This window comes from Micropterus dolomieu, linkage group LG17 (assembly GCF_021292245.1).
Source record: "Micropterus dolomieu isolate WLL.071019.BEF.003 ecotype Adirondacks linkage group LG17, ASM2129224v1, whole genome shotgun sequence".
Lineage (NCBI taxonomy): Eukaryota > Metazoa > Chordata > Actinopteri > Centrarchiformes > Centrarchidae > Micropterus > Micropterus dolomieu.
The window spans coordinates 29,320,551-29,336,311 of record NC_060166.1 but is presented as its reverse complement, the minus strand read 5'-3'; the positions used below and the strand labels follow the sequence as shown (position 1 = coordinate 29,336,311).

The window sequence follows — 15,761 nt, the reverse complement described above, 5'->3', positions numbered from 1 at the left end:
CGCTGAATATGGTTTAAACATATCTACACACACAGAGAAACATCTTATGAATATTGAACGAGTTTTGAGGGTTCCAACCGAACGCACACTTCTTTGTACTGTGTGTGATTGTTGAATAATTGATCCTCCTCCTTGCAATCTCCATTTGTCAGAATGAACAGTTGTGCTTCTGTGTACCTCTCCAAGAGGAAATACACTTTTCACAGCTACTGCCAGACAGCTCAACAGGCATAGGTGAAATACTGAAGCATGTCTTATTTGTCACAGGGTTAATGTTTTATCTGAATTTATAAAATTTGCATTTAATGCTGAACTGGCATCTTCTATGTCACGATGTTACATCTTTGTTGACAGGTATGAGATCAAGTATGACAAGGACGACTATGTGCTGAGAGTGAAGAAGGCTTCCATTACCGACGAGGGCATGTTCACCTGTGTGGCAGAAAACCGTGTGGGCAAGCTGGAGGCCTCCGCCACTCTCACAGTCAGAGGTATGAAACAGAAATGTGTTGTTTGTTTTTTCACATTAGCTAGCACTTAGCAAAAGCAGAAGTCATGGACCACTGAGGATATTGTACACCAGTATGAGGTTTAGATTGGCTGTTTACTCCATAGGGTCCCCTGTTATTCAAATGGTTATTCAGAATGCTGACTCCTACAGCCAAGAGAGAGGTAGACAGTCTATGAATCTGTTTAATTATTTACATTTCCAAGTGCAGCGTCGACACAGTCTGCCACCCTCCCCCTGTCGTGGTGGTCTACTAGCCACGCTACCCTCCATCCTGTAACCACCCAGTCAGCAAAGCCATTTCACAGATTACTGGTGCACACCGCCGGTCCCACACCTGGGGTTTGCAAGGTTAATAAAAACATTCTAACCATAATTTTCCCTCTTTTCACCTCTCTTCTTCCCATTAAACCCAAGTGTTTAAGTTATCTGTGGGCCGATTTGAAGTCACAAAGGGGGCCAGAGGGAGGTAAAACAAGGTCTGGGTTGACTTCTCTTTTGACCCTTTTTTGGAAGGTGGATTTTTGAATGTAGCATCTTAGTGTTTTACTTGATTGTTAGGACACATTGGAAACACTAGAGAACAACTACCTGCACTAACCCTTCTGGGTAGAATGTGGGATTTCAGAAAGTCCAGTCTCTGGCTGTAAACCACATGCTGTCTTCACAGTGTTTAAAATCTTGTTTGCTCCCTCTCTCTTGCTCTTGCTCTCTTTTTTCCGCTCTGTCCATCAGCACTAGCAATGAACGCACCCTCGCCTTGCTATTACAGACACACACCACCCATAGAATTGTAGATTTCATTATTGCAAACAGCGAAGGTCCAGTAGTATGTTTGTCTGTGATGAGTAGAACTGGCTGCTATTTGAATGCAATTTTCTGACCACCAGGGGCTGCTCATATCAGACTACCATCATCATTCAGGTGTCTGAGAAACAGAGGCACCGGGCTTATCAGTAAAACTGTCCAGCAGACAAAAGCTACTGGATCCTCTCTGCCATGCTTATCCTGTACCAGAAATGTGTTGGCCCCAACACAACATGTCATTCATTCTGACTTTGATTTCTTTTTGTCTTATTTTATTATGTTTGTTCTGTTCCTTTTTGTTATGTTATGTTTGTGTGTCTGTTTCTTAATTTGTTTCTTTTGTGTATCCACTCCTCCATTGTTGTGTCTCCAGCTCGCCCTGTAGGTAAGTACCCATCCTTCTGATTTGATTCCATCCTGCATGCCCTCTTCTTACACACTGCTGCGTTTGACTGCTTGACAATCAATTACCATTGCTTTAATATTACTGTACTTAACTAACACAGGTGTTACCTCACATTGTGTACACTCAGAATTAATGTTTGCAAATAGTTATGTAGTCTGTGTAGGGCTGGACGATAAAACAAAACCAATAATTATCGCAATATATTTTTTTCAATAACAATATAACAAATGTTCAATAAATATTCAATAAATGTTTGACTTTATTCACTTGAATCATATATGAATTAGGATTTATATTGTATATAGATTTTTATGTTTTTGAGGAAAAAGGACCGGAAAAAGCTTTTACTTAATTGTACTCTTGCATATTTGATTTTATCATAATTGTTTTGAATGTTCTGCTTCAGATTTGTGAAGTGATTCACTGTTTGGCCTCAGATGTTGCACATAAAGAAGAGTTTAAACCACAATTAAGCATCAGGTTTCTTCAACTTTCACTCAGGAGCAAAAATCAGACTTTAAACTCGAAAGAAATAACGATTTGAAACTTGTCCTGATAATTATTGATAAAGACAAATATTAAACATTTTATTGTGATAACATTTTTGGCCATATCGTCCAGCCCTAAGCCTGTGTAGATTTTTCAGCTCTACCTGGTTTAGTTATGTGAAAATCACTAATGGCCTATTACACCAGGTCTGTCTTTTATTTGAATATGATATGTACCCAACCTAATCAATGCAGCCAGCCGCACTTAGTTTGTTTGCAGAAACTTGACAAAATATCCATATATGTTTTGAACTTAATCAATTAAGTGGATAGAATTTGCTTCAAATATATGTCAACAAACTTCATCAGTATCGACGTGACAGCAGTCTAAAAGCTTTGTAATGACTTGTCCAAGTCCATTTTTTTAAGAATCACTTAGTATTTTGTTTAGTATGTAAATTTCACAATTTTAACATCAGCCGCAAAGTATACCAAATAATTGTCTTTGCCAAGTGCACATTCTTTTTTGTTTATATTTTTATCATATTTGATCTCGACCAGCAGCTGTTGGAACTGGTATAGGTTAACACCTTACAACAGCACAGACTTATCAAGTATAGCAACTCAAAGTTTCTGTTACCAGTTTATCTCTTAAAGACTCTATAGATTCTAGTCCTTTACAATGACTGAGTGGTCTGACAGTCTGATAGTCTCAGACATTGTCATCTCATATGGTCCAAGACATGTTTAACTTGCAAGTATTGAGGCCATCTGTGGATTTTTGGAACACAAAGCTGAGATCTGTTTGTTTTGGACGTGCGTCTTTCCTTCTGAGCCCTACAACACAGAGCTGGGAATCTCATTTAATTTCCCTATAGATGGGGAAAAGGTCATCACAGAATCATCTATGATACATTTAAAATGTTAAATTGTTAGAGTATGTGAGTGAAAATGGGCATCTGGAGAGAAAGAAGAGAGAAGAAACGAGAGAAGAAACGGGAGCAATACAGGAACAAGAAACATGCGTCAGGACAAAGAAGGGAGAGGAAAATAATGGCAGAAGTGTGTGTCAAGACGGGCTTGACTGGCAGAAAAACCCAGACACTGCCTCAGTGGCAGGACTTTGGTTGCCAAAACAGCAGTGGCTGTTCTATGATTGTCAAACTGTCAGCTTTCAAGAAGATGGAGGAAATTACACATTCACTCTGCCTGTGGGAGAGACAGTAATTGCTGTCGACTTCTGAATAAAATATGATTGAACGTGGGATTTTAAAGGAGGAGGCATTGCTTCTTAGTTTATGTGACTGGGTGTACTGAATAGATGTCTGCCTCTCTGTCCATTTGTTCTTTTCGCCCTGACTGCTGTTTTTTGAGCCTTCTCCAAACCAGGCAGATGTGACTTGTCATGAATTAAATATGGGCACTTGATTATGTGTTTCCTTAGGAGGGGACAGGAAGGAGCCTCTCACATGTCATTAAGGGTCTCTGAATCAGAAACAGGGCCAGTGTGAGTTAGCCTTGAGCCAAGCCGTGAAACTGTCACACACTGACTTCCTCTTGATTTGTCTGAGTTTTTGATCTATGCGTCTCTTTAGGGCTTCACTTTCCTTTTTTAAGTCAGTCCGCCTAACATTTCCCCTAAGTGTTTTCTTTCATTTTCCAGTGTTGTTCAAAAAGATAGAAAGGGAGATTGAAAGTAGTGCCACAGGTATAAAATGAGCCCAAGATTAATCTCAAGCCACCAAGAAAAGCAAGCACAGTCAATGGTTTTGACTAATAGATACTTTATTATGTATATATTTTTTATCAATGGGTCAAACAGTCAAGTGCAGTAGGAAACATTAATTAGGGTATTTTAGTTAAAAAAAGCTTCCACTGATGCCAAATTGTTGGTTACATCAACTTTTCTTTAGTAGGTTGGGTGAAATCTAGCTGAACATTTTTTCTTTGTTGTTTTTCACATCCAGGTGCAAACCACCCATATCACCCTTACACGCAAAATCCAATTATAAACTTCAAAAACATTCACATAACTTATTTCTATTTGACAGTACTTGGCATCATAAATGTGGATATAAGTTGGATAAAATGTTTTCAGTAGACAAAATTGAGTTTGTGTGCCTTAAAAGCCAATGAGAACGGGAAAGAAGAAAACACTGATACAGGAGACAATGCATGGACAATGCCAGGCGGTACTATGATAGGGACCAGTCTGTAAGGTGTTAAACCATATTTTTAGCGAGTAGTTAGTAATGCAATGTGTGGGATGGAACAGAGCAGAGGATGTGAAGGGAGGGAACTGAGTCCTTGCCAGAGCATGATTTAGGAGCTCTGTATCAGGTCCAGCATTGTGAGAGCCACAAGATATCCAAGCTGCAGAAGGCCAAATGGGAAGGCAGTAAATCTGTAGCCATCTGTACCATTCCCAACTGTGTGTATCTTTGACAAATACACACCCCCAAAAAGGGATTACATGGAGAAGCCAGCCAAATGGGAAGAGTTTGGCCTTACTAGAACCAGCTGGCTTGTCAGTGGAAGGACTTACAAAGAAACCAAAAGAAACAGAAAGAGTGCAAGATGTTGCATTGCAACAATTAATTTTTTTGTCATATAATTTACAACAAAGTGTAGAAATTTTTTTAATTTTGTTTGTCTAAAGAAAATGGCCTCCCCTACCCATTGTCTGCTCTTATATGAGGTTATTACAGAGACTCTAAGTCTTTATTTTTTTGACTTTCATTATCTCAGCAAGAACCATGTTTCCTCTTGTAAGGACCGTGTCACTGATTTCTTATCTTGACAAACATAGCACGCGTCAACATGGGACTAAGACCCCCAGTGACAGTCATAGAATAAACAAGTAGAGGCAGTGAATTACCTCAGGCCAAAGTTCAGACAGTTTAAGATTTCTAGTTTTGCTGCTGGGATAATTGTGGTAATATTCTGCTGTTGCACCTCTGATTAGCATATGGCAACTGTGTAAGAAATGTGAGTCCAGGTTAGTAGTTCATAAAGAAATACTATGAAGGATAATGTCTTCCTTGTTTCTATGTATTCTCATCCATATGGAGGATACAGTATTTTTTTATTTGGGATAAAAACTGAATTTTTAAATAAATTGCTCAAATATTAAAATAGTGTTAAGTCAAAGTTTGTCACAGGCAAGGAAACACACTTTATTTCATTATTATCCAAGCTATGGAATTATTAATTAATCATTGCTTGTTAATTGTCCCATAAAAAAAGGGTGAATGTTATAAATGTGAAGAAAGGGTGGTGTGAAATCCTGCCTCACTTAACCTTCCATCAGTGATCGGTCAGGGAGTGAAGAGAGACAACACTGCACACCAAAGGACTTGGACCTAATCTCTAAACTCCTCACTCTTCTCCTCTCTCTTTTTGAACTGCATCTGCCATGTTGTCAGTCAGAAATTTCTCACTCTGTCCCGACTGCGAGTGTGTGACAACTGCTCTGGCTCCTCATGGAGTCGTGAATATTGACTCAGAAAGCTTCACACTACCATTTCAAAGTTTGATAGCTTTTCAAGCCTCTTCTCTCCCTCTGATGAAGAGGTGTTAGCTTGAAGTGTGGTAAACACAGAAATAGTTGTGTTTTTTTTTTCTCCCATTCCCTTTTGGTACAACTTTGATCAGACATATTGAGCCATTTCAGATCTTGACTTTTATATGAGGTGTATTCTGATCCAGACTAAATCCGACATATGGAAAGTTAGATATGATTAACCCTTATATGTCTTCATAGTTTTGGATGTTTCCAGGGCATGGGTGTGCCGTTGTGTTGTCTCAGATCTAAACGCCATTGTGACCAAGGCACTTCCCCGTGTGAATGCCAATGTGACTGTCATTCATTCAGCCTTAGCCGCACCTGGATGAATGGCCAACCTGGTTACCATGGCAATGAAAGTCATTGGTGTACCTCCTCTGTTCAGAGCCATTCAAAAGCTAAATATGGATAAAACGCTGCATGGAAGCTCTTTACGCCACTCCCATTTTATATATTATATTGCTTGTTTTTGCTTGAAATCCCCAAGCTCTAATAATCTCCAACCTTGCTGTTTGGCCTTACTATGTACCACCGGTCTACTAACCATGGTGATTTTGCCCTTCAGCTGCACCTCAGTTTGTCATCCGCCCAAGGGACCAAATTGTGGCTCAAGGCCGCACTGCCACCTTCCCGTGTGAAACCAAAGGAAACCCTCAGCCTGCTGTCTTCTGGCAGAAGGAGGGAAGTCAGGTAAGAGCAAACAATCTCACACAACCCAGTGTGTAGATTTAAAAAAATATGTTTTATTGCTTTTTAGCATTATTTGTTCTATGTTAAAATATAGTGCTATTTTGGCAGATTTTGTTGACTGTGAGTCAAATGTAATTAACACTCAACACTTTGTTTGGATTCACCTGGCTGTATACAATTGCTGAGTACATATGATTCTCCTGCCGTGCATATAAACACAATACACACAGCACTTCAAACTTTACTATCTGTCATCAGTATCTTTACTACAGACACAGATACACCTTTGTTCTCAGGAGCCGCCAAAACGACAGTGTGCCTGGCAAAGTGCTAATCGGTTTCCTGTGACCCTGCACTGATAAGAATGATCCTATCCCTCACTCAAGTAGATAACCCATTCAAATACCTGGGTGTCCTTACAACGCTCAACAACAGTGCCAATTAGGAGCCTGTTGGAGCTTGTAGATGAGCCAGAGATATGATTCAGCTCTGGCTAAGGTTCAAACACACACACACACACACAGATAGCCTGCAGGCCAACAATTACAGCAAAGTTCTCTTAGAAGAGTGAACAGAAGTGTGAGACATGCTTACGTGTTCAGACAAACATTTGGTGTAATGCTCACCCACTTTACCCCTTACCAATGCGTGACCTAAAGTGTATGACTCAGTAACACTGGGTAATGTTGTGAACTTGTTCAGATAGAATAAAAAAATTATATCCAGCGTATCTCACATTGTCATTAAAGATGAGCATTTTGAAATGAATGCACTACAGCCACTTTTGGACAAACGCCCTCGCCATCTTGGCACTTGTGTTTATCGATGTTTTCTCTGCCTCACCCACACTGTCATATAAACGGTATGAAGGTATTTGTTGAGAGAACAAAATTGTTAATTCAGTACCGTAATTAAATGATAGAAAGGCCTTTTTCTCACACTGGAGGATAATGGAGTGTACGTCTCTCATGTGTTTGAAAAGCATAGACACTTTTATTATTAATTTTTTTTTTTTGCATTAAAGTGATTAGGTGTAATTAAATCCAGCTCATGTATTTGCTGGTTACCTTTGAGTATCATAGGTAAAAAAGAATACAAAAAAGAAAGAGTCAGGATAGAGTGACTGAAAGAAGTAGTGGTGATGTTTTGTTAATCTGATCCTGTGTATTTACTCTAAAATATGTGGGACTGATTATCCTCATCCTCTTTAGCTATTCTAAAGATAGATTGTATATTATATTTAGTACAAGCTCAAGTCATATGAGGTGGTCTCTGTGGGTAAAGGAGAAGCTCAAAGCTGCTGTGGAATTGAAGCAGATAGGAAAGTAGTCATGAAGCCAACAAGAGTTGTGGAGCCTCTGGCTTGGCTCAAGAATAAGTATGAAACCAAGTCATCAAACTGTATACACGTTGGGCAGTTTTTCTGTGGTTGGTTAATCAATTGATAGATGAAATTGTTGCTGTTATAGACTGTCTGTGTGTACATGAGTGTGCACAGTATGTGTGAGTATGGCGGTGGTTGGTGTGTGACTGTTTTGTAGGTTTTCTGTTGTACTAGTTCCATGTTCTCAGTAATTGCCCGTTTTTTCCTCTTTCTGCAGAATCTGCTCTTTCCCAACCAACCCCAGCAGCCCAACAGTCGCTTCTCTGTGTCACCCAGCGGAGACCTCACCATCTCATCTGTGCAGCGGGCAGATGCTGGTTACTATATCTGCCAGGCCCTGACCGTTGCAGGCAGTATCCTCGCCAAGGCTCAACTGGAGGTCACAGATGGTGAGGGAAAACTGACACGTAACTTCTTCCATGCCAGCACACTTCACAACAGCATACTAGCGCATGCCCTTTCACCATTGCAAATGTGGTGAAGCTAGTGCATATGTGTATATTAACACAAATGTATTTTCAATATGCATTTAAAGGAGACCTATTATACTGCCTTTCCAGTCCTATATTGTAGTTCTGTGACTCCTGTATGGCAGCTTTGCATGATTGAAATTTCAAAAAAATAATTTTTTTTCTTATACTGATTCTTCATGTAGGCCTTCATTTCAGCCTCTGTCTAAACAAGCTGTAGATGCTCCTGTATCTTTAAAGCCCCCCCTCTGAAAGCCCACTGTCTTCTGATTGGCCAAGACCTGAAGCATGTTACCAGGCTGTTGTTGTTGCTGGGCGGAACAGGCAGACTGAGCTTTACTGTGCCCTTATTGTGGGAGCACATGACCATATATGGAACATCGGCTCCATCTGGCTCAGTATTAGGTAGAATGGAGCCTTGGTAGAAAAAGCAGTTCAAAACGGAGCGTTCAGAACAGGAGGAAACCTGAGGTTTTTGCTCACAGAGATTTCTTATAAATACTTTAACCCCATTTTTTGAAACTCTGGCCATGTTTCACATGAACATCCAACATTATAACATTGTAGATAAGTAAAATGTGGTAAAGCATAATAGGTCTCCTTTAAACATTTACTTCATGTACCTCTCACAAATTATTATTATTTACACATATACATCTTATATTCTCACCCACGATCTAATGTGTCTAATAAACTTACATATTCAAAGTAGTGATGGGTGTCTATACTGCCTGAATTCTACCAGAAGTAGAACAAGAATGTAGTGATGAAACGCGCTCTGTAGCGACGTTTGTCCGTTTTCAGCTACTGTAGAAACATGACGACGCAACTTGGCAACGTCCATGTAAGGGGGGACCCGCGGTTATGTAGATATAAATGGCTCATTCTAAGGTAATAAAAACATAACAGTTCATTATGCAAGGTCTTTATACACCACTGAAAACATAGTTATGAATATTATATTTCATTTCTGTTAATAGATCCTCAGAAATATTACACAACAAACCTTTAAACATCAGTGACATCTGATTTTAGTTTGCCATGTTTTAACGGTGACACCTCTCTTGCTTTGCCGAGTTTATATGGGAATTTTAAAATTATAATTTTTAGTTACTCAAGGATACATTCAGCTACTGTTTGAGAAATGTCCATATGTCCATGACCTTCAGTAACTGTTTTTTTTTTTTTTTTTTTTTGCAATACGCTCTTTGTTTAATTTTTCCCCTCACACAATTTAATTAAAATTTTCTGCTTTTCCTTTTGGAAATGAAATAAAGCATTGCCCTTGAGTTCCTTCAAGTTTAATGATCAGCGTTTGGGTGAGTGGGCGAGGTACAAGTATGTGTATGAGGAAGGGAGCAAGAGAAAGAGACACGGGGGGGTATGATTGAGTGAGTGAGTGACTATGGTTTTCTGTGGAATGAATTATGTGGTCCTCTGTGAGGTGCGGGAGCATCTAATCTGCTCAGCTGTTGAGATGGCAAGATAGACGGCCATCCATATGTCTACTGAAGTACCTGCTAGCAGAAAGATTAAAAACACTAAAGAAACACTTTTCTTCTCCAACAATTTGTTTGTAGCAGGAATGCTTCTATTGCACATACAAAACTGGTATGTCCTTCAATTGCCTGGATTAATATATCCCCACATTTTACAGACAAATACTCTTGGCATATCAACAGTTTAATTTGTGTTTACTTTATGTTTTTGGATTTAAATCTGTCGTTTTCTACTGCTTCTACCAAAGGGATGTCAGCAAGACGGGTGTTAGGCAGGTTTAAATGAATAGGAGGCAGATAAGGAAAGGTTGCAGGAAGGCCATGGTGAGGTCATGGCCACACCTGCTGCAGTCTTTATGTGATTTACTGCCCCGTACCCCGACAACAGTCTGTGGAGTTCAAGGAGATCTGTAATGAGAAATTCCTGATCCAGAGACCCAAGGCTAGTTGAGCCTTGACTCCTCCCACTGTCACTCCTTCATGCCATCGACACAGACGTCAGGCGCATCAGATCCCTAGACTCAGCAATGTCTTACGCTTGTGCACTTGCTTCTGTCAAAACTATAGCTTATTTTCTTCTCTAAATAAGGCAAGTGTTGGAGTTCTGAGCTTCTGTTAACATCTATTAACAAACATGGATGCACAACATAATTCAAGCTATTTAGTATTGAAACAAAAGCCTTTATTCTAGCTTAAAATGTTTGTGGTTTTAAATCTTAAAGTGAAAGCAATGGCAGAATGAAACATTTGCGGGTGTGTTTATGAGATAAGATAAAGGGCAGCATAGTGAGTCCCGAGCTAGTAGCAGGTGCTTTGAATCCTCACTTGGCTAAGTTTCTGATTTACATTATCACTTTGAATCCATATGATTGCATTTGCCGTAATATGAACATTCCAGAGGACTAAAATAACAAGTGAAATATCATTATTGAAATTGATGTACGACATTTGGCTTGTGGTAGATAATTTATCAGGTTTCTGCACAGTTATTCTCTTTCTGTCTTAAATGACCCAAAGTGAGGGGTGGCCATAGCACAGCAAAAGTGTATGACTTGGAATCACTTCCTTTTGTCAGATGTAGCTGCCAGAGAGAAAATAGGGGTGAAAACAAGGGTGTAATAATGTGTTGAAAGGTTACTGAGGTAGACTTGGTAATTAGCCCCTGCAGGTCTGACATCATTAATCCATACCTTCTAATTAATGTGGGTTCTGTGATGCCAGGGGGACTCCACATTATTCAACTCTAAATATATAAACTGCCTGTGTGTTGGAGTGCTTACTCTCTCTGAGATCACCTCTGACATAGCCACTATTTCATGAAGGAACCCACAGGCTTTTTTTGGCACATTATAACAAATGAATTTGCTCATGTAAATGGAATTCCTCACAATATTAGCATTCATCTAAAGTGAAAAATAAAAGGGTTGTCTCCTCTTATTATTTGAAGTTAAGATTCAGATACTATTCTTCACTCTGTTTACACCTCATACAAGTATCATCAGGTGGTTTCAGTAACATTTAGTGTTTGAAGTTCACCTTTCATCATGCCCCACGCTGCACATAATGAAGTATTTATCTGAACCACACTGAGTCAATAGGCAAGTCTCACCGCTAAACTGTACCACAGAGTCTAGACTAGTGTATAAAAAGGCAGTAACTGGAAATTGCTTAGCATCCCTCTGCCACATCAATTAAACTAGAAAACACTACTCAGCTGTTCTTTCCCTGCTTCCTGGAAATACAGCATATGACCATTGTTCAGTGGCGCAATTACAAGACCTGCAGAGAAAATAGTCTACTTTATGACAGATACCCACATCCACCCCCAGTGCATTTTATGATCAATGCTGTCACTCAGTTTACTTTACAGTCAGATGCTTAATGTTAACACCATCATCCATCTAAACTTCAGAATGATATCGATAATATGTTCACAATTTTGTTTTTGTATCACAGTGCTCACAGACAGGCCACCTCCTATTATTCGGCAAGGCCCGTCCAATCAGACACTTGGGGTAGACAGTGTGGCACTCTTGAAGTGCCAGGCATCAGGAGACCCCATCCCCTCCATCAGCTGGCTGAAGGATGGGGTCAGTCTGCTGGGAAAGGATTCCCGCATGTCCCTGCAGGAACTGGGCAGCCTGCAGATCAAAAACATCAAGGTAAAGGGTTTCATTGGTCTTACTGGTATAAATAACATCTAATGAATTTATGCTTCTGTGCCAATATTATATCATAATAGCTTTGTCCATCACTAGAGTTAACTGTGATTGTCTATTATCAGATCCCTTATTGTTTCACACTTTGTCACCACTTTGTTTTTTTTAGTTGTTTAAGTTGTCAATGCCCTCGATTATGTGTCTTAATTGAATGTTTATTATGTTTATACAGTTACAGTATATGCTTTTGTATGGTCATGCTTGCAACACTGCAGGATTTGAGCTTTTGTAGAATGCAGTAGGATATGGCTTAAGCAGAACTTCGATTAGCAGGGTACCGTGATGCCTTAAAGAGATGAATAGGCAGCATTGATTTTTTAAATTGTTTGATAGTATCACTTAGTGGCACGCTCCAACCAGGCTCAGCTGTGCAGGGTTGGATGGACTCCAGCTGTCGGATAGAAACATGTATGCACTTACAGATATATACACACACATGTGTACACACGTACACGTTTAGAGTAAATTAAATTTAAGAGGCTCACATCTTCCTTTCCCCACTCGGAGGCCTCAGTGGAATATCTATTACGCTTGACAAAGCTGCCGACCACTGACATGTTATTTAATAAATGGATGGAAAGCACAGGGACAAAAACCAACAAACAACGAAAGTTCCTTTGAGGGATGGAGAGACAAGCCAGCTGTCATCGGTCCAGGGGGTTCCAGCAGCCCACCCTAAATTAATTAGCCTGGCTTTGTTGTGGTCGGCAGGACAGTGGGGAAATAAGGAGGGGGAGTGGAAAAGTGATGGAGGGGTGGTGAGTAGAAAATGGAATTCATTAGTAAATTAGCGTCAGCACTTTGAGGCACTCACAAATGACACACAATTTGGCCAGCAGAAGGCTAGCTCATAAAGTCGCCCCGTCACTTTTCAGCATTTCAGTGATAGGAAGGTCACATGTAGTCAGTCATTGCTAGAGAACCTTTTTGATAAAGAGTTATTAGTGGAGTTGTTAAAATCTGTGTGTTGAGTGTGTGTTAGTAGGTGTGTTTGTTTTTATTCATACTCTAAACATGCATATTCTACTGTATACTAGCTTTCAGACTCTGGGATCTACACATGTGTGGCTACCAGCTCCAGTGGTGAAACATCATGGAGTTCATTCTTGGAAGTCAAAGGTACAAGATGGCATAATGATTCCATGTGTTTGTATATGTGCAGGAACAAAAAGTTTTTCGACTAGTCAGTTGTAGTTTTCCTTGCAGAAAGTGGCTTAACTCTGTCTCCTTCTCGTCCTCCATTCAGAATCAGGTGGAGTGATGGTCATGAAAAACCATGATGAGAATGAGCTTCCAGGCCCACCATCTAAACCTCAGGTCACTGATGTCACCAAGAACAGCGTGTCCTTGTCCTGGCAGCCTGGGATGGCTGGAGCATCACCTGTCTCCACTTTTGTCATTGAAGCATTCAGGTTTGTTTTACCAGTAACATCAACCCCTCCCTCATTATTTAAGAGCCTTGGTATGCTATGGATGGCAGGTCTATGTATATGTACCACATTAAAAGACATAATAATGTGAAATCACCATTTTCTCTTGCATTACAGTCAATCAGTGAGCAACAGCTGGCAAACAGTAGCAGATCATATCAAAACCACCCAGTTTACTGTCAAAGGTCTTCGTCCCAACACCATCTATCTGTTCATGGTCCGAGCAGTCAACAGCCAGGGCCTGAGTGATCCAAGCCCCATGTCTGATCCTGTCAGAACACAAGGTACCTAACATTAATAACCAATTAATCAACAAACACATCAAACAAATCCTTTAAATTGACAGCATTTATTGAATGTATGTATAGTTATTTCAGACCCTCATTATCACTTTCACTGTTGGCATGTGGTTATCCTTTTTTGCTGAATATAATTTCTGCTTCCACTGATAGGTAAGGTCATTTTGCTCCCCTTCAAAGTGTGATACTTATCGGCCCCTCTCAGCAATCTGCAGTGAATAGCTATATTGAAACACTGCAGAACTTTCCAGAGGTCAAATTCTCCATCTCAGCCCAGCTCATTAAGGCTACACTTAAGCAATTATGTAAAATAAGCATGTCTACTTTTGGAAAGCCTAACTGAGTTAGTTCTATCCCCGCAAAGTTAATGATCTTAACAGGAGAATATGACTCCCTTCAAATCCAAAGAAGATTTGATTATGGTACTAGACAGACCACAGTCTCCAGATTACATAGATATGATAAATCCCCAGCAAAATAAATAAATAAAAAAGCCACCTTTGACCAAGCTCTGCCAAATGCAAGCCGGGAGTGTGTTTTAAAAAAGAGTCCATTTAAATTGCAGCATATCTCTCTCGTACTGAGGTGAAGGTCTTGAGATGATATATAGAGGTGTTTATTGACATGGAATGCATCAATGACAAATTGATTTTTCACTTCTTTCTAACTGTGTTTGGCCTGCCTTGCCCTTTTAGTGTGGCCTGTGATTCATGACTGTGTTGGGTTGTCGGGAAGACGCTTTTTTGAAATATAATTTTCTCTTGGTTTTTTGCCTCCTTTTGTAAATAAATCAAAATGTGGCTCGCTTCAACGACACTCACTATCTCAACGTTGGAGTTTTTTATTGCTTGTAACTTGAAACACATGCATGTGCAAAATGGGAAATGAGTTGGAAAATTGTGTCAAAGTGTCCATTCATCTCCCATCCACTATGTCTTGGTTCGCACACTCAGAGTTCATTCGTTGATGTGGTTGTTCAGTCAGGCCCCAGCAAGTGCAGACAAGTCACACATCTAAAGAACTTTACCAGCCCTTGTCTGCTCTCTTTTCTCCAAACTAGACAAGTGCCTTAATACAAAATGGAATGAAGTCATTTTAATGCAGATGAAGTTGCCCCTTTAAAATGAAATCGTGATCACCAAGTGCATGCTTCTTTGTTGAAACCGATTAGTCTATTGAGTCACTCTTTTCCCTTTCTGCTTCTGATGGTGATGGAGCAAGATTTTTGTGAGGAACTGAGTGAACTCTATGAAAGCCAAGAGTGGGGAGAGTGGGGAACACTTTTTTGGGGTCCTTTCTCTCTTTTTATCATTTTTTTTTTCTTTATCCCTCATAGATATAAGTCCTCCAGCTCAGGGTGTCGACCACAGGCACGTACAGAAGGAGCTTGGTGAGGTCATGGTTCGGTTGCACAACCCAGTTGTCGTGAGTCCCACGACCATTCAAGTCACATGGACGGTAAGTGCAGCTTATCTTTTTGCATACAGAATACAACTGTGTTTAGCTAATGCTACACATACAGCAAGTACATTATTTTCATTTGTTAATGTTAAGTTAAATTGTTTACTCTGGAAGGACTTAAATATGAAAAATTATTCAATTTAAATGCAGTTTATTTTCCCTCTGCATTATTTTTACATATTTGATTTTGTAAAATTGAGCCATATAGTCAAAATAGTTGATACCAAAGATCCCTCTTTGAAGCAAGCAAGGTGTTCCTTGGGGCTACAATTTGTTTTATGTCAGGAAAGTTTAGTCAGGTTGTTCCCTAAGACTGCACCTTTGAAATATTGTAATTGGTGACTTAAAAGTAGCTGAACATGAAATACCTGAGAGCTTGTTTCTTTTAACCACACTGAACATGAAAAAGAAATGTCAGAGACATCTGGTTGTTCATCAATCTTCCGTATATCCTCAGCTGCTTCCCTCTTAAAACAAAGATTTTGAACAGATGGAATTAGATTGAAATTAATGTTTGTCAATACAGGTTTTCTTG

General features: G+C 39.7%; 1 protein-coding gene across 1 annotated transcript in view; it reads left to right on the top strand.

Annotated features, from left to right (window-relative positions):
- The window catches only part of robo2 (roundabout, axon guidance receptor, homolog 2 (Drosophila)), a 250,147-nt gene that overhangs the window by 194,136 nt on the left and 40,250 nt on the right, over positions 1–15,761 (top strand). Inside the window, exons 6-14 of the mRNA XM_046073265.1 lie at positions 355–491; positions 1,689–1,700; positions 6,340–6,464; positions 8,066–8,237; positions 11,774–11,979; positions 13,074–13,155; positions 13,283–13,448; positions 13,584–13,750; positions 15,102–15,223. Coding sequence (XP_045929221.1) covers positions 355–491; positions 1,689–1,700; positions 6,340–6,464; positions 8,066–8,237; positions 11,774–11,979; positions 13,074–13,155; positions 13,283–13,448; positions 13,584–13,750; positions 15,102–15,223 — 1,189 coding nt within the window. The remainder of the gene's footprint in view (positions 1–354; positions 492–1,688; positions 1,701–6,339; positions 6,465–8,065; positions 8,238–11,773; positions 11,980–13,073; positions 13,156–13,282; positions 13,449–13,583; positions 13,751–15,101; positions 15,224–15,761) is intronic.